The sequence below is a fragment of the Bactrocera dorsalis genome, chromosome 1 (genome assembly GCF_023373825.1).
Source record: "Bactrocera dorsalis isolate Fly_Bdor chromosome 1, ASM2337382v1, whole genome shotgun sequence".
In the NCBI taxonomy this organism is placed as follows: Eukaryota; Metazoa; Arthropoda; class Insecta; order Diptera; family Tephritidae; genus Bactrocera; species Bactrocera dorsalis.
In genome coordinates this window covers 67,008,769-67,028,025 of record NC_064303.1, presented here as the reverse complement: position 1 = coordinate 67,028,025, position 19,257 = coordinate 67,008,769, and the positions used below count along the sequence as shown (strand labels likewise).

General features: G+C 36.3%; 1 protein-coding gene across 8 annotated transcripts in view; it reads right to left on the bottom strand.

Moving 5' to 3' along the window:
• The window catches only part of Irs1 (insulin receptor substrate 1), a 276,196-nt gene that overhangs the window by 52,584 nt on the left and 204,355 nt on the right, over nt 1-19,257 (bottom strand). For all 8 annotated transcript variants that reach the window (XM_049446911.1, NM_001319782.1, XM_049447242.1 and 5 more), the window contains 2 exon segments: nt 3,857-3,999; nt 6-261 (listed from right to left, as the gene is read on the bottom strand). In XM_049446911.1, the coding sequence (XP_049302868.1) occupies nt 6-261; nt 3,857-3,999 (399 nt within the window).

The following is a 19,257-nucleotide window of genomic DNA, read 5'->3' as shown; positions in this document are numbered from 1 at the left end:
CTTACTTGTAACGAAATGGCAAATAGTTTCCCGTTTCTTCTTGATCATCGAGCTTCACCGATTCTTTCCTTTCTGTACTTCCAAAAGAAGAAACTATTGGTGGACTTGTACTGTACCGGGAAAGTGCTAAAATACGAGGCGTCGCTGTACAAGGAACATTATGTATATGTGATGATTTAAAACTTTGATTCGCGTCATCATTGGACTCTCTAGTTCTGGTTGGAAAACTGTCACATCTACCTCGTCCAAGATTATAATTTGCTGAAAATATTTGAAAATTATGAACAATGCCTAGTACATAGCGCTTTTCATGAAGAATCAATTTATTGAAATCTTCTAAAAAGTATAGAAAAACGTCTGTGTGGTAAATTTTTAAAAGTTAGAAAAAAATATTAGATGAAAACGTGGATTTTACTTTCTTAGTAACTTAAAAACTTCAATTAATAATGATGGAACGATTCCGATTACTTTGGCGGTCGGGTAGAAAACACGAACTTCGCTATAAATGACATATGTGCTGATAGGGGAGCTTCTACGGAGATAATATGCAAAAACAATGTTGCATATATTTTTTAAAATAATTCCGATTAAAAATTCCAAAATGTGTATCAACAACTCATACTTTTTCTTATTGCTTCACTAAACTTTTTAACATTTCTCACTTTGTATATGTATTTAAATATACAATCTAAACACTAAAATAAGTTAACAATTCACTTTAATTGTGTTATTTTTTAGCTAATTTATTAATTTATAAATCACCTTGCATACTCATCGTTAAAAAGGTTAGATTGTTTACAATTATGAGGAAAACAAGCGTTGCCACATCTTAAAAACCAAATATGAAGGATTGTTTAACGACAGCGTTTTCTTTATTTGTATTTTGGCGTGATCCTTTTTTCTTAAGTAATTATAAAAAAATTCGTTCCAACATTTTTTCAGTTATAATTGAGTATGTAAGGTACTCCTTTCAGCGTTGGCGGCCATCGGCCGAGCTATAAAAAATATTCTTGTTCGGGCCAATGCTCGGGGTGACTAAGGAACTTTCGCGTAGTCCTTCTTTCTGCGTTGGCGGACATCGGCCGGGGTCTAAAAAACTAACCCCCAAAGGTGATCTAGTCACCTATGCCCAGAGCATACTTAAACACTTCTCCAGTCTACCGAATGGCAATGAACGCACAACGCCAGGAGAAGGCGAACCCAATTCCCAAATCGATGACGATGGAGCAGACGTTCCATTACCCGACCATGAAGAAGTTCGAAAATCAATTGCCCGCCTGAAGGACAACAAAGCGGCGGGGGCCGATGGATTATCGGCCGAGCTATTCAAGCACGGCGGCGAAGAACTGATAAGGAGCATGCATCAGCTTCTTTGTAAAATATGCCCAATGATTGGAATTTAACTGTGCTATGCCCAATCCATAAAAAAGGAGACCCCACAATCTGCGCCAACTACCGTGGGATAAGCCTCCTCAACGTCCTCCTCAATAAGGTTCTATCGAGCGTATTGTGTGAAAGATTAAAGCCCACCGTCAACAAACTGATGGGACCTTCCTTATCAGTGTGAGTGTAGACCTGGTAAATCAACAACCGACCAGATATTCACCATGCGCCAAATTTTGGAAAAGACCCGTGAAAGGAGAATCGACACACACCACCTCTTCGTCGATTTCAAAGGTGCTTTCGACAGCACGAAAGGGAGCTGCCTTTATGCCGCGATGTCTGAATTTGGTATCCCCTCAAAACTAATACGGCTGTGTAAACTAACGTTGAGCAGCACCAAAAGCTCCGACAGGATCGGGAAGGACCTCTCCGAGCCGTTCGATACCAAACGAGGTTTCAGACAAGGCGACTCCCTATCGTGCGACTTCTTCAATCTGCTGCTGGAGAAAATTATTCGAGCTGCAGAACTTAATCGAGCAGGTACAATCTTTTATAAGAGTGTAAGCTGCTGGCGTATGCCGATGATATTGATATCATCGGCCACAACACCCGCGCCGTTAGTTCTGGAAGCAAACCAAATGGGTCTGGCAGTGAACGAGGGCAAGACGAAATATCTCCTGTCATCAAACAAACAGTCGTTGCACTCGCGACTTGGCTCTCACGTCACTGTTGACAGTCATAACTTTGAAGTTGTAGATAATTTCGTCTATTTAGGAACCAGTATTAACACCACCAACAATGTCAGCCTGGAAATCCAACGCAGGATAACTCTTGCCAACAGGTGCTACTTCGGACTGAGTAGGCAATTGAGAAGCAAAGTCCTCTCTCGACAAACAAAAACCAAACTCTATAAGTCACTCATAATACCCGTCCTGTTATATTGTGCAGAGGCTTGGACGATGACAACATCTTATGAGTCGACGTTGCGAGTTTTCGAGAGAAAAGTTCTGCGAAAGATTTATGGTCCTTTGCGCGTTGGCCACGGCGAATATCGCATTCGATGGAACGATGAGCTGTACGAGATATACGACGACATTGACATAGTTCAACGAATTAAAAGACAGCGGCTACGCTGGCTAGGTCATGTTGTCCGAATGGACGAAAACACTCCAGCTCTGAAAGTATTCGACGCAGTACCCGCCGGAGGAAGCAGAGGAAGACCTCCACTCCGTTGGAAGGACCAGGTGGGGAAAGACCTGGCTACGCCTAGAATATCCAATTGGCGCCACGTAGCGAAAAGAAGAAACGACTGGCGCGCTGTTGTTAACTCGGCTATAATCGCGTAAGCGGTGTCTACGCCAATTAAGAAGTTATTTATTAAATTTAGATAAGAAAAAAATCATAAGCATGAAAAGAAAGTTTAATTTGAAATATAATTTATAGACACACTTGTTTTTATTAGAACTAAGATTGCTAAATATAAAAAGAGGAATTATAGCGAAAAGAGAAATTTCAGCGAATTGCTCGCACTTGCTTATTATCATATGGAAGCGCTCCATTTCCTCATAATTATTAGCACATAAGTATGTAAATGATGCTCCCTACGAGTGTAAAAAGCGATTTTTAAAATAGATATTTTTTAATTATAAAACCTGCAAACAGTTTTAATTATGAATTTGTTTAAATGTTTACAGTTTAAATAAATTAATTTGAAGTGAAACCTGTGCATAAAGTGTGTTAAATTTAGTGAAGTAGCTTGTTGTAATGTTCGAATTTTGGGAATTTTTAAACTTTAAAGTAGAAAATCTCGTAAACTAAGCTTTTGCGGTACCTATAACACTATATATTTTTTAATCAGGAGGATTTCCAACGGTACCTTCAGATCGTGGCGCCAAAGAAATCGGATTTGTGCCATAATGATGTTTTCAGTGAATGTAATTGCAAAAATCAAAGGTAAATATTTTGCTATTAAAAATTGGATTGGTTTAATATCCAAATTGGGTGTAGTTAAATAAATGTATAACACAGAAATAAATGCAAGCATAGAAAGAACCAGAACTAAATAAAAGGTATCAATATAAAAATATTGATTTAAAGAACTGTTGGAATTTTTATTTTTGAATTTCATGTTTATTTCGAATTTTTATTTCTTTGAACTATTCCTTGATCGTTGCACCGTCTAGGATCATTAAACTTACACTTCGGTGATTGACTTGTCTACAAAGTCTACCATTCGCTGTAACAAAACCATCTCCAGTTTTCAATTACACTAAGTGGTAGCTGTTTCGCAAAACAAATATGACTAGTTTGCTTATTAACTTACCCGTTAAATATACTTAATTGTTGACAATGATGAAAATCTATACCTCACTACGGAACATTTGATATACAATATGAACGTATATAATGTATTTAAATCATATTTTTCATGTTATACTATTAACGTTAAAAGTCAATTGAAGACATAATTTACCTGTCTGATTCATATTACAAATTTTATTTTCCGCGCGAAGGTTTCCTGTATCCATAAAACTCATCGGCTTAGATGTTTCTGTAACGGAAGATGATCTCTTTCTAATGTTATCTCCAATAACATCTATTCTCACAGACATTGCACTAAAAAGTAAATTAAATTTCAAATATTTTAAATGTATGTTAAAAACCCATAATAAACTTCATTCATATATTTTACCAAAATTATACATGCTTAGTTTTAGAATAAAATTAGATATTGGTTTCATAATAAATAATCTTATATATAAAAATGAAACCATTTTCGTTGTCACGGCATCACGCGTGAATGGCTGAACCGATTTGGCTGATTTTTTTTTTTGTTGTATTTGTTATTATTATAAGAAGGTTCTTATGTAAGAAAAAATTACGAAAGTTGCCGGAAAACCCCTAAAACCAGCCCTTTTCTTTTTCCCATACAAACGTTTTATTTTGTATTTATGTACATACATACATATGTATGTACCTATGTAAAAATGAATGTTTGTTTGTTAGTAACGCTCGAGAACGGCGGAACCAATCTTCATGAAATCAGAAGTTGTTCGCTGTGGACCTGGGAAGGGTTAGATATGTATAAAAAAAAACCATATACTTTTCATAAGGAAAAGTCGAAAAATTGGAAATTTCCAAAAAGTGACTTTTCATATACATAATTCTTTTTTGTTTTGTTTTTCAATATTTTGATTTGTAAATTATTTGAATCGTTCAATTTCGGTCGCTTGCTTTTTTATGCCGGCTATTTAAAAGAAAAATTATTGAAAATTATTCAGTGAAAACTTTATGTGTGTTTCAAACGAAGTGATCAATTACAGATTGAAATTTGTTACGAAGCAATGAAGACATCGCGCAAATTTCGGTCGGCGTTCTTTTTGCCATCAACGTATGGCAGCCCAAGACACATGAACTACATGAGACTCCCAGGATGCGATGACATATGTATGTGTGGAATTATGGATCGCTGTCAATCAGCAAGCGATCATCACGATAATACAGCAAGACTTTTCAAACAACAGCTACGATGTTCGATGTTCGGTGTTCTTTTTGCCATCAACGTATGGCAGCCCAAGACATATCAACTACATGAGATTCCCAGGATGCGATGACATATGTATGTGTGGAATTATGGATCGCTGTCAATCAGCAAGTGATCATCACGATAGCTACGATGTTTGATGGACTTTATCTTGAAGCAACGTATGTATGCATATACGTATACAAGTATGGTGCAGTCAGATGCTGGATGTACTCTGTTGAGTTGCAAAAAAGAGGTTTGCCACACGCACACATTCTTCTTTGAATGGTGGATGGTGGTTACACCAGATCAAATTGATGAAATCATTTCTGCGGAAATTCCTCATGCAGAGAAAGATCCATTATTCTACGAAGTGATGAAAACCAATATGGTGCATGGACCTTGCGGACACCACAATCCGACTTGCAATAAATGCACGAAACACCATCCACGTGCATTTCTTTCGGAAACGGTGGAAATGATGGATATCTACTCTATCGTCGTAACTCATCAGACGACAATGGCAGGACATTTACCATTCAACTTAGAGTAGTTAATATCGAAGTCGACAACATATGGATCGTACCATATTCGCCACTATTGTCTAATTCACATTCAAAACTCATGCCAATGTTTGATATTGTAGTTTGGTGAAATCGACTTTTCCGACTGTTGTGCGTTTCGCAGTTCATTTGGAGAATGGCTAAAGAGTGTTTTTCAACCCACAGAATACAGTACAGCCAGCGGAAACACTTCCAACAACAAAATTTACATTGACGAGTTTTTTCTCAACTTGCGTCAGTGATTCGTTTGTGAGAACATTGCTCTATTTGGAAATGCCTTGATATTATCCATGGAATGCACGCCGAAGAAATAGGTACGCAGAAAGCAAGGCCAACCAATAGATTGACATCCAGGTGTGTTCTCAACTAATTCCTTAGGACGAGTTTACATAATCCACCCGAAAAACTACGATTGCTAATACCTTCGTTTGCTATTAATAAATGTACGTCATTCAGTTTAATTTGAGTCATTGCGCACACTTTTCGCGATGGTCATTTCAACATATCAGCTTTCAAATCCGCGTCAATTATGGAACACGAACAAAAGTACATTGCCGAAGACATTTTACATCGTATTCATTAAGAATTGGAAATAGGCAAATTTCGGTTCCTGTGGTTTGATATCAATTCCACCTCCCTTTTGTCAATTCACTTCAACGAAATATGAACTCATCACGAATGTTTATGCCAAATTGGCCAAATTATCGTAACTACGATTGCATGGGTGCGCGCCAATTATACGTGGCGTTTTCCCGAGTTGGAAAACCATCTTCTCCGGACATTTAAGCACCGGAATAGAAACCAAAAAATGTTGCTTATCAAAGTGAAAATATGTTGCTTGTGAAAAATCGAAAATAAATGATTTTTAACACAACGTAAATTCAACTTTTTTTTCATTTCAAAACACATAATTTCACGCAGGACAACGCATGCGTCACGGCATCACGCGTGAATGGCTGAACCGATTTGGCTGATTTTTTTTTTTGTAGTTTTCTAATACTCTGTACAAGGTTCTTATGGAAAAAAGTATTAAGAAAATCTCTCAGAAAGATTGAAAAATATACATTTCATCTTATCTATAAAAATGAATCCCAAAATGTGTTGGTAAGCGCATAACTCAAAAACGCCTGGACAAATTTTGCCAATTCTTTTTTTAAAATGTTCGTTGAGGCTCAAGGATGGTTTTTACGGCAAGAAAACCCCGAATAATTGCCGGAAAACTCCTAAAAACAGCACTTTTCTTTTTCCCATACAAACGAATGATTGTTTGTTTATCAGTAATGCTAAGGGAACGACTGAACCAATCTTGATGAAATTTTCAGAGAACGTTCTATGCGGATCGGGGAAGGTTTAGAAATAAAAAAACCTGTATGCTTTTGTGAGGAAAATTCGGAAAATTGGACGATTCCAAAAAGTTAATTTTTTCCATACAACTTTTTTTGTTTTGTTTTTCAATTATTTGAATCGTTGAAATTTGTCGTTTGCTTCAAAAATTTTTTGAAATTATTCAGTGAAAATGTTATGTGTGTTGCACACGAAGTGATCAATTACAGATTGAAATTTGTAATATCGGTCGGTGTTCTTTTTGGCATCGACATAAGTACTTTAGCAGCGCAAGGCGCTTGACTGAGTACTCCCAAGATGCGATGACATACGTGCGGTATTATGGATCGCGGTCAATCAGCAAACGATCGTCACGATGTCACATCAAGACTTTTCAAGCAACAGCTTCGATGGACTTAATCTAGAAGCAACGTATATATGTTGCGATTAGATACTAGATGTACTCTTCTGAGTGGCAGTAGAGAGGTTTGCCCCACGCACACATTCCTTTTTGGATGGTGGTTACACCAGATCAAATTGATGAAATCATTTCTGCTGAAATTCCTGATGCAGAGAAAGATCCAGTATTTATACGAAGTGATGAAAACCATTATGGTTCATGGGTCTTGCGGATACCACAATCCCACTCACAATCAATTTAGAAGAGTGAATATCGAAGTTGACATCACAGGGATTGTATTATATTCACAATTTTTGTCTAATTCATATTCAAATCGCATATCAATGTTGAGTATTGCAGTTTGGTGTAATCAATAAAATATGTTTGTAAGTACATCACCAAAGGAAGCAACATTGCGGTTATTGGTCTTGAACGATATGGTTGATACGTGAACTGCACTAAAGCACTTTGTAGCGCTTTCCGACTGTTGTGCTTCTCGCAGTTAATTTGGAGAATGGCCAAAGAGTGTATTTGTACAGTACAGCCAATGGAAACACCGCCAGCAACAAAATTAACATTTACGAGTTTTTGCTCAACTTTCGTCAGTGATCCGTTTGCGAGAACATTGCTCTATTCGGAAATACCTTGATATTATACATGGAATGCATCGTTGAAGAAATAATTACGCAGAAAGCAAGGCCAACCAGTAAATGGACATCCAGGTGTGTTATCAATTAATGCATTAAGATGAATTTACACAATCCACCCAAAAAACGACGATTGTTTCTACCTTCGGTTGCTATTGATAAATGTACGCGGTTCAACTTCATATGAGTCATTGCGTACTGTGAATGATACCGTGTGTGCAAATTTTTGAGAAGCAAGCCAGCAATTACAATTGCTGAAAAATGATAATCACTGGAATGAAAATGACGTTCGCACACTTTTCACAATAATTATTTCGACATATCAGCCTCCAAATCCGCGTCTATTATGGGATACGACCAAAAATGACATTGCCGAAGAGATTTTACATCTAAAAATTGAATATGGATAAATTCCGGTTGATACTTCCGGTGGTTTGATATCAATTCTATCTGCCGTTTATCGATTCACGAAAGATGAGCTCATCAAGTCAAATTATCTTAACTACGATTCCTTGAGTGCACGTGCAATGATAGCTGCCCAAAATACCGATGTTGATGACTTAAGCTGGAAGATTCAAAGTCAAATTCCGGGAGAATTGCGCTCATAGAAATCGATCGATCGTCTTGACAATGAAGACGACGCCGTGAATTATCCAGTGGAGTTTCTAAATTCTTTGGAAGGGCTTTGTATGCTACCGCATCATTTGCGTCTCAAAGTTGGATCTGTCGTTATTATGCTTCGCAATCTACAAGCGCCGAAACTGTGTAATGGAACCCGACTGATTGTGACGCAGCTATCGAATACAAGGGGGCAGAATGCTTGATTCTACGAATTGGTTTGAGTTCTCACGATTTGCCATTGCAGTTCAAACGGATTCCGTTTCCAGTAAAAATAGCTTTTGAGATGACAATCATCAGGACACAAGGATAGTCGGTAGAAGTGTATGGCATAAATTTTGAGCTGCTATATTTTTTACACGGCCAAAAATACGTGGCGTGCTCACGAGTTGGAAACTATCTTCTCTGTACATTTACGCACCGGAACAGAAACCAAAAAATGTTGTTTATCAAGCTGCGTTACATTGAAAATAAAAGAAATGATAAATTTAATTTTCTTTTCATTTCACGCAGGAAAACGGCTGCGGGGTCAGCTAGTATAAAATAAATTTAATGAAGAACAATTTTTGTGAAATTTGCTTAAGCAATAGAGGCAGATAAAATATTGGATGACATTTCAAGGTCAAAGCTCACAAGGAGCTGTGACGCCAAAAGATTACAATAATTCCTCGGTATAGGTTGCCTTTTGTTTCGGGATTCGAGAACAAAAACATATTTTAACCACCGAAAATCACTTTATTGTTTTTCAAAATGTTCTCGATTAAGATCTACATACTTTTGCATGCGTTTGAACCAATTGTCGAAGCACTTTTGTCTCTTCAGATGTCGGAAAACGTCTTAGTTCATGTCAGGAAAGTATCGGGAATTCTTCATTTCAACCTCTCATCTCCCGCTTATTTGGAAGACAGGTAAGCTTTTTTTCCTAGGTTGGTACAATTGTCCTTAAAATTAGCGCGAACCAACCAGTGTGTTTACAGCAGCTGTTTATATCAGTCGAAATCAGTAGTGTTTGTCGAATTTTAAATCAACATATTTGTGTTAAATTTTCGCCAAACACTCAACAAATATCATTGAGCAAGCAGTGTATTCACCTGATATGGCCCGCTGTGACTTTTACTTTTCTCCACACTGAATCCACTTCAACTCAATTGAAGACATCAAAACAAACTCGACTCGAGAGCTGAAGGCCATCCCGGAAAGTGCGTATAAAAAATGTTTAGATGATTGGAAGAAGGGTTGGCACATGTGCATCGTTTAAAATGGATGTTACTTTGAAGGCGATAAAATAAATTTGGATGATGATTGAAACATTTTCGTTATTTATAAATTCCCGATACTCTCTTGATGATGACTGATCAAATCAATGTTTTGAATGTTTAAAAATGCAGTTGATTCAGTCGATGTGTGAGATGTAGCATTAACGTGGTGAAGAGGGATCCGTTTTCAACGTTTGGTTTTCCGGATTTCTTGAAAGATAGCTGGCAAACTAATGGGTGTACATGTAACACTCAGAATGTACTATCTGCACTGGTCCAGTGGTTTGGTTACAACATGTCCAAGAAAACAGGCAACAATTTACTTGGAAGTGCTTCGTACGAATTAAAACCAGTATCAACGACACTTATACACAAGAATATGAGAAACGCTGATAAAGCCAGTTCTGCCCTAATCAAATAAACAAGAGTATCAAACACTAGACTTTGAACTCATACCACACCACACCCGAATGCAAGACATGCATAGGCCGCATGATAAACACTTGTTTACAATAAATAATATAGCAAAGAGCATATTCTGCAAAAGAAAACATATATTTTTTTAACCATTCATAAGTATATGAACTAACTTGTGCGAACAACTTTTGTCGGATTCGGTTCATCTTGATACACCCATGCAGTCGGCTGATGCTTAATTTCGTGTTATAACCGTGTTTCGAAGCACCGCTATGCTATTTTTTAACATTTCTCTCGACCAATCGATAATTTGCAACGGCGAATACCACATTCAAGGAACGATGAGTTGTACGAGTTATACGACGACATTGACATAGTACAGCGTCTACGCTGGCTATTGTCCTCGATGCTAACCATTTTCATGCTAGGGGCCGTTTGAAATTTACCACTAGTTGTATCAAAGCTATTTCTTAAAAAAAAAAAACAATAAAACTAACGGTGAATCTTTGATATTCTGCCTTTGGAAAGCAATTGCCCGATGCATCTCGTATGTGCATTTGTCAGACGGCGGACAGGATGCAGGTCGAAATTTCTATCGGAAACAAGAAATTCATAGAGATTCATATTTGTTAAAAACTCATCTTCTAGTTAAACTAAAAAAATTCCAAAAAAAAAGTGTAAAATTCTATAACTTTTTTAGGTTGTTTAAAAATATGTTCAAACGTGATTGTTTTTAGTTTAAATAGAAGATAATTTAATGCCAAGCATTAAACTTTGCTCCAATTCCATCCGACGTTTAATTTTTTTCTATCATGCCCGCCAATTAAGAAAAATCGTAAAAATTAAGATCCGAGAAATCGCGCGTCAAAGTTTTTGCTTTCTGCCCAAACGCTCATATATCTGCTTCGACAATATTTCGAATTCCATCTATAATTTTGGAGACATAATCTTAGATAATTTTTAAATTTAAGCAAAAAAAGAAAATCGATTTTTTAAAGCTTTTAAAGCAGGATCCTTCCTTAAATTAAATTGCAATATAAAGTCGTGTTCAATAGCCATAAATCGAAATGAATATTGAGAAGAAGGTATGTTATGTAACAAAGTGGTTTTTATATAATAATATGTTGTTTTAGTGTTTTAAACTATTGTTTTATAAGTGCCCTTTTGAGTGGTATGTTTTTCTTTATACATCGAATTAAGTTCTACAAAAAGTTGTGATCCCAGTCTCGCCCTCAAATGAGTAAAGATTTTTTTTATATTAGTTAATGTTTTCTAAGTCTAAACTTTTGATTTCAGCTGCCACCTTTGGCCCCGCTCTTTGTTATTTATGTTATTTTACCAGGCATGCGATGTGTGTTATTTTTCATAATTTTTTATATTTACGTGTATGAAAATTATTGGACCACACTGCGCCACGGATGTAATTAATGAACGCAATGAGTCCTCTAATTACCTATTAATAACACTGGTTTACAGCAAAAATGTTCCATGAACGCCACTATTCAATTTGTATGTGGAATCGCTCGCTGATTTCGAAAATCGAATAACTTTTTTTTTATGGATAGTTTTTGAGATATTTGCAATTTACCGTTATTCGACCAAAAAAAAAGGTGTCTTCATTTAATCATGTATATCTCACTGACCAGTTGAGCAATCTTACTGCAAATTATAGAAAATAAAAGTGAATGAAATTCCCTACTTTTACTTTTAGAACAGTAATACTCAAATACTGTTGTAGGTAGTTTGCATCGAAAGCAAGAGGTGTCAGGTTCGAAACCCCTGTAGTCATGTTAATTTGCTTAACATGTGTGTAGGTATACAGGCAGATTTTCGAAGGGTAATTAGTTGCGGAAAATTCCTAATGCAAATAAATTTAATTCACACATATCTTGGTAAATTCATTAATTTTTTGAAGGCCAACATCAACAGCAGGTAGTATTTTCTTTTCCCGGCTCGTTAATATGAGGGAACTTTTTTGTTTAGGTAAGTTTTGCCTTTCTTTATTTTTTCGCGATCAAGGATAAGTGCCCCTTGAAAGTTCATAATATCTGTAAGGCTCGCCGGTTCCAGTTTATAATTACAATATAAGAAACCGTGAGATATTTTTAAAAATAAAATGAGTAAGCGTACTCGAGAATTTGAGTCTTGTACGGCATCGGAGGAAGTTTAGAGATTCGATCCAATCTATACATTCAAAATATTTTGGTATTGAGCCTAAAAATATTGACAAACCATGGACTCCGAAAATTTTGTGTTCCTTTTGTCGAATAATATTGGTTCAATGGGAATTAGGATCAACAAAGTACGTATTAAAATTATGAAACTATGCTTCTTTTTATTTAATAGTAATTTTTAATTTTTTTCTTTTTCAGGCGAGAACCTACATGCCACTCAGAAGATTGTTATATTTGTATGACAAAAGTACTTAGCTTTGGAAAATCAAGAAAAGTGTTTTATGCTAACGTACCTACCGTTTCATTGCCAGTTCCACATTCAGCTGAAGTTGCGTATCCAGTTTCGTTGTCAACAGCAGTATCTGAAGGATCATCTGAATATGGGAAATCAAGTTGTAATGAATTTTTAATGGAAAACGAGAGAAACGTTCTATCACAAGCGCAACGAAACGATTGTATTAGAGATTTGGAATTATCCAAGGAAAAAGCTGAGCTACATGCCTCTCGTATGCAACAATTTCAATTCGTGTCACCCCATGTTAAGGTGACATATAGAAATCGTCACGAAACATTTGCCAAACACTATACGAAGGAAGACAATGTATGCTATTGCAAAGACACTTCAGGATTATTCAAAGAGTTTGGTCAACCATATGATTACGAGGAGTGGCGATTGTTCAAAGACAGCAATAAACTGAGCTTGAAGGCCTTATTACTGCATAATGGCAACAAAAAGCCCTCGATCCCGATCGCGCATGCAGTAAACACGAAGGAATCATACGAGGTAATGGAGAAATTGTTAAAATTCATCAAATATGAAGAGCATGATTGGAAAATATGTGCCGATCTTAAAGTCGTTGGAATGTTATGCGGTTTACAAAGTGGCTACACAAAACACTGCTGCTTTCTCTACAAATGGGGTAGTCGAGCTCGTAAAGACCACTATTGCATTAAGGATTGGCCGGAAAGAGTTGAATTTACAATTGGTGTGGATAATATCAAACACGTCCCACTTGTAAAGAAGGAAAAATTCATTCTTCCGCCATTGCACATCAAGCTCGGCCTCATTAAAAATTTTGTTAAGGCGTTGGACAAAGAAGGCAAAGCATTCAATTATTTGCAAAATTTTTTCCAAATATTTCCCAGGCCAAGATATATAGAGGTATATTTGTTGGACCCCAAATAAAAAAGTTGATAAATAATGACCAATTCAAAGGAATATTGTCACAGGTGAGGCAGCAGCGTGGGATTCCTTCGAAATGGTCGTTTCTTCTTTTCTCGGTAAACGCAAAAGCCCAAACTACGAGAAGACAGTGAGCGACTTAATCAAAAATTATGCAGAAATGGGTGATTATTCAAAACTTATTTAATTGAATTATATAAAATTTTATAATTTACTTATTTACATTTTCTTTTTTCTCCAGGCGTAAATACGTCTTTAAAAATTCATTTTCTGCATTCCCATTTAAGTTTTTTTCCGGCAAATCTCGGAGACGAAAGTGACGAGCATGGCGAAAGGTTTCAGCAGCACATAAAATTAATTGAGAATCGATACCAAATATACGACAAAACAAAACACATAATCATTGCGACTATAATGTAAGAACATCAACTTAAGACAAAAATAACACATTGTTTTAATATATATTTTTAAAATATAAATAAATGAGTTTATAAAAACTAAAAACGACATGAAAATTGACTTTTTACTTAACAGAAACAGCGCATAGCTAGATATCCCACCCCTACTTTACACACTACATACGCATATACGTATACAGTGACTTTGCGACTTGGATATATTTATTTGATCATGTACAACTGTCCTATTTATCCATGGATTTTGTTCGTTGGTAGCTTAGTTTTTTATAAAGAAACAGGACTTCATATAAAATAAAAAAAAATTTAAAAAATATCTTTTGTTCTAAAATTTTTTCCTTACCAGTTTATTTTTTTTCATTTTTTCATAAAAAAATTTAAAAACACGAAGTAATTAATCAATTTCTCAGAAATTATAAGGCCTATGGAAAAATGGAGTAGACAATATTTTTAAGAAATTTCATTCACTTTTATTTTCTATAATTTGCAGTAAGATTGCTCAACTGGTCAGTGAGATATACATGATTAAATGAAGACACCTTTTTTTTGGTCGAATAACGGTAAATTGCAAATATCTCAAAAACGTATCCATAAAAAAAAAATTTACTCGATTTTCGAAATCAGCGAGCGATTCCACATACAAATTGGATAGTGGCATCCGTGGAACAAAAACAAATTCAAATTTGTGATCCAGTGTAATAGGAAAATGTGGCCTTGATAGCAGTTCTGGGCAAAGCGAATATAAGCAGAAATTTTAAAGTAGTAATTTGGAAGACAATTATTTATTTCTCACGACATACATATGTCCCTCTAAAAAGGATAATAAAATCGCAAAATGATGAAGAGCACAAACAAATTTGGAAAAACTCCAGACCTTCGTCCACCCGCTATTTCCGCCCTGTTCGAATTCAATTTCAAAATGAATCTGGTTAATCAACCCTAAATTTACTAGATTTTAGCTAGATTCTGCTGAGTCAAGCAATAAGGACGTTAAGATGTATTGACTCCATCATACACAAAAGAACTAACGGGTAGCTGCAAAATCAGGACTTGCTAAACCGATTACTTTTGAGCTTAGATCCTTTTATCACCAGTCAAAGAAAACTATCATGCAAAAGTAAATCAATTTTATTAAAATCAGTTTTTGATTACATTGAGTAATTAAATATTATTAATTAAAATTCGTTACCATCAACCCCCGGGGTGAAAAACGGGAGAGGGATATAAATATACATAGGCATTTAAGGTATTTTTGGCAACTGATTCCATACAGGACCGACCACTGGGCATTGGTTGGAGGGATATTGAAGTGAGACCTCTTGTCCCTTCCACTAATTCAATGAGTACTGTAGGTCATCATAATATCGGTGAAGAAGGCCTGCAACACGATATCTCTCGGTGCCGTGGGGTCCTGTGACCACAGCCACCACGTTGCGCGCTAGGCAACAGTCATCCTATTTTGTGATGTACTTGGCTTTGCACTGTGAACGTAGGGGAAAATCCAAGCAGAGCGGGAATTTTGTATGCCCCGAATGGCGTCATAAACATGCGTTGTATTTTTTACACTGTTTAGGAACCATCAAGATTCATCAGTTACACCTTTAAATTATGTTTTAAGGATTATACAAATTCTTTAAAATAGAAATTACTACTTTGAGCTCGATCTCTTTGTGAGCTCTATGAAAGGTTTTGATTTACGTTTGCGAGTCATAATTATGTACGCAAAAAATATCAAACATATCTTAGTCCTAGAAATATGTATGAAATACGTGTTAATCTATCAAAATAACTAAAAAAAAACTTGAAGCTAAAATAATTACGCTACTAATAATTCTTATACAGTCTGTCAAATAAGAGCGCGGTCGTGTTAATTTATAAAAAAAAAAAAATATTTTATGAAACTTTCATATTTATATATATGTACATTGTACAAACAATGATGCAATTTGGTCAATAATATGTCCAGTAACCACTGTCGTCGATAATTGCCTGGCATCTCCGAGGCTTGCTTTCTACTAATTTGACGGCGTACTCTAGTGACAAGGATCTCCAGATCCGACGAATTTCGAAAGACAACTGCTTCAAAGTGTATATGCGTCTTCCACAAAGCTTCTGTTTAGTATATGCCCACACATTTTCAATAGGGTTTGCATCGGGCGACTGCGACGGCCAATCCAATTTAACGATGCCAGATTGAGTTTTCCACTAAGTACAGAGCTTGCTGCGGTGTTTAGGATCGTTGTCCTCCTGCAGAATCCAATCTTCATTTTTTCTGATGAACCATCGTTTGGCAGATAGCAGTAAAGCCTGTATGTAGATTTTTATCATTTTCTCGTCATTTAGGTTGTAAAGAGGTACAAAATGCCGAATCCCTGCTTTGGGAAGCGGCCCCAAAGATGCACCTTTATTCCATGTTTTACGGTCCGCTGAACAAGCCTATTGGTGGAAGTTGACCAGGATCGCGTAAGGACAGAACGTGCCCATATAGAACACTCATCAGTAAAAATGACATTTTCAAAATCTCTATCAATATTCTCATGCGCCCAAGCGCGTCGCTTTGTCACAAGTTTGTTAGTCAACAGAGGCTTCTTCATTGTGTTGCGCCATTTCAGATCATGAGTATGAAGAAGGGTTCGGATAGTTTCGTATGATATATCTAAACCTATTGCCATTAATTTTGCTCGTCCTTGCAGCAGTGTTAAAGCAGGATTCCGCGAAAACAGATTCACTATTCTTTTTTCATCTTTTTTGTTTACTTTTCCTATCGAACCACGTTCTGGTAAATTTCGACAATTTTAGCCACTATATATCGCGGTATCCACTTCTGTATAAATGCCTTAGACTTTCTCATATATTCAGCAGCCGCTGATTGCGACATTTTGGGACCTTTCTGGCTTACTTGGCACTCATGGCGTTTAATGTGATTCTCTTTCAAAAGATGAACGACAGCTGAACCTTTGTTGACAATGCACCAAGGACCAAGTTTTCCTTTATCGGCTCGCAACAAAGGAATTAGAGCGAAATCTTTCATTAACTGTCGGTAAAGTCGACCACACTCTTACTTGACAGACTGTAAATCTAGTTAAATGACCAAATATAACTTAGTCAAATAATTACATACATATGCGTGTAAAATTAATTGTTTTCTTTAATATTTTGTATACATAAGTTCCTGAAATTAGTATATGGTTTAACATCATTTAAAAGGTTCACACCTGCACCGTATTCATAGCATCGTTATTTTTAATGAAGTAAGTCGCAACTTTCATATAAATTAATTATCTGTACAAAATGAATTATTTGTGTTATAATGACTTTATGGCTTAGCATCATTTAAAAGTGTTCACCCGTACCGTATATTGACATAGACACTTCTCACGCGGTTATAACCGAGTTTACAACAATGCGCCAGTCGTTCTTCCTTTTCGCCGTTTGGTGCAAATCGGACATTCCAGGTGTATCGTGGTCCTTCTCCAACTGCTCTTTCTAACAAAGTGGAAGTCTTTCTCTTCCTCTGCTTCCCCCGACGGGAACTGCGGCGAATACTGGAGTATTTTCATACCTTCGGACGACATACAATCAGCGTCGTATTTCATCGCGTGCACACTCAAATCATTTCTTCCGTTTTCAATAAACTCAAATGAAAAAAGTTCTTCCACAAATTAAAAAAAAAAAATATATTCCATAATTACTGTTCATTCGAACCTTCAACCTATACGGACGTGTTTTTCATGCGCTCCGTAGAAACTTTCGAAAAAAATAAAAACAAAATAAACAAATACTAAAAAAAGTGTATTCAGTGCAAACGTTAGGCAATAACGCCGAAAGTGCAAATCAAATCATAAAAAACCATAAACTGTTTATAAACAAAAAACATAACAAACTAAACAAATAATAAGTGTGAAATAAAACAAAAAAAAAATACAAAGGCATGAGCGCAGCGCAGCCCCACCAACAAGGCCGTAGGCATTCTCTTAATGCCTACTTCAGCTTTGTCGAGCCTGCGAGTTCAGCTCATACCAACAAACAAGGCAACGGTGAGAAGGATGAGTCATCGCAGCGACCAACTGAGCAGCACCATAAGCAGAGCTTACAAAAAACTAAAGCAGGAGAGAACGGCAGTCAACAACGGCCAGCAGCAAACATGATAACACCAACTAAACAGGTACCAGCAACTACGCAGGCAGCGAAGAACAACATAAAGCCAGGTGAGAATGTACCAATAAAAAAAGGCCAGTCTGTACAAACTGGCATTGACCGCTATATTAACATAAAAAGGAAATTAAGTCCTTCAAAGTCAGTAGTCAATCCCAAGAAATTCCAAAGCGGTACACTTAAGAATAAACCGCAAGTTTTAAATGGCAATAGGTTTGCCTTACTAAGCAATGGAACAGACGACGATGCCAAGGGTACCACCACAGTCGTTAATGCCAAACCACCTCCAATGTATTTGCGCGAACGTAGCAGTAATGCTCTCGTTGCTGAAATAAGTAAAATTGTAGGTACTAACAATTTCCATATAGTGCCCTTGAAAAAAGGCAATATAGATGAAACAAAAATTCAGTCCTACACTGAAAAAAGTTTTATGGACATAGTTAAATTTTTGTCAAATAAAAACAAAAATTATTATTCGTGTCAACTGAAGAGCTCTAAGGGCCTAGTTGTTGTAATTAAGGGTATAGAGTCCGCCGTAGACTCTAGTGAAGTCAAAGAAGCATTGGAAGAATGTGGTTTTGGAATTAAAACAGTTGTAAATATATTTAATAGAAACAAAATACCACAGCCAATGTTTAAAATTGAATTGTTGCCGAATTCGAATCAACTTAAAAAAAATGAGACCCATCCCATTTATAATTTGAAATATTTGCTGCATCGTAGAGTAACTGTGGAAAAACCACATAAAAGAAAAGGTCCGGTACAATGTACTAACTGTCAAGAATATGGGCATACTAAATCATACTGCACTCTACGCAGTGTTTGTGTGGTATGTGGTGATTTACATCCCACTTCTAAATGCACCCTTAAGAAAGAAGAGTTAAATAAAAAATGCAGCAATTGCGGAGGGAATCACACCGCTAACTACAGAGTTTGCCCTGTATATAAAGATCTGAAATCTAAGTTGTCACAAGGAATTCAAGCACGTCGTAACCAAATGTTACAAACGCCCCGTAATGAAATTATAGCAACCTCAGAAAAAAGTACAAATCCTATTACTTCTAACAATAATAATATGCAAGGAAGCTATGCAAATGTGGTAAAAGGCAACACTGTGCAAATGCAACTGCCGCAAAATCCTCCAAATGGAGGTATTGAAACTATGATTATAAATCTTACACAGTGTATGACACAATTTA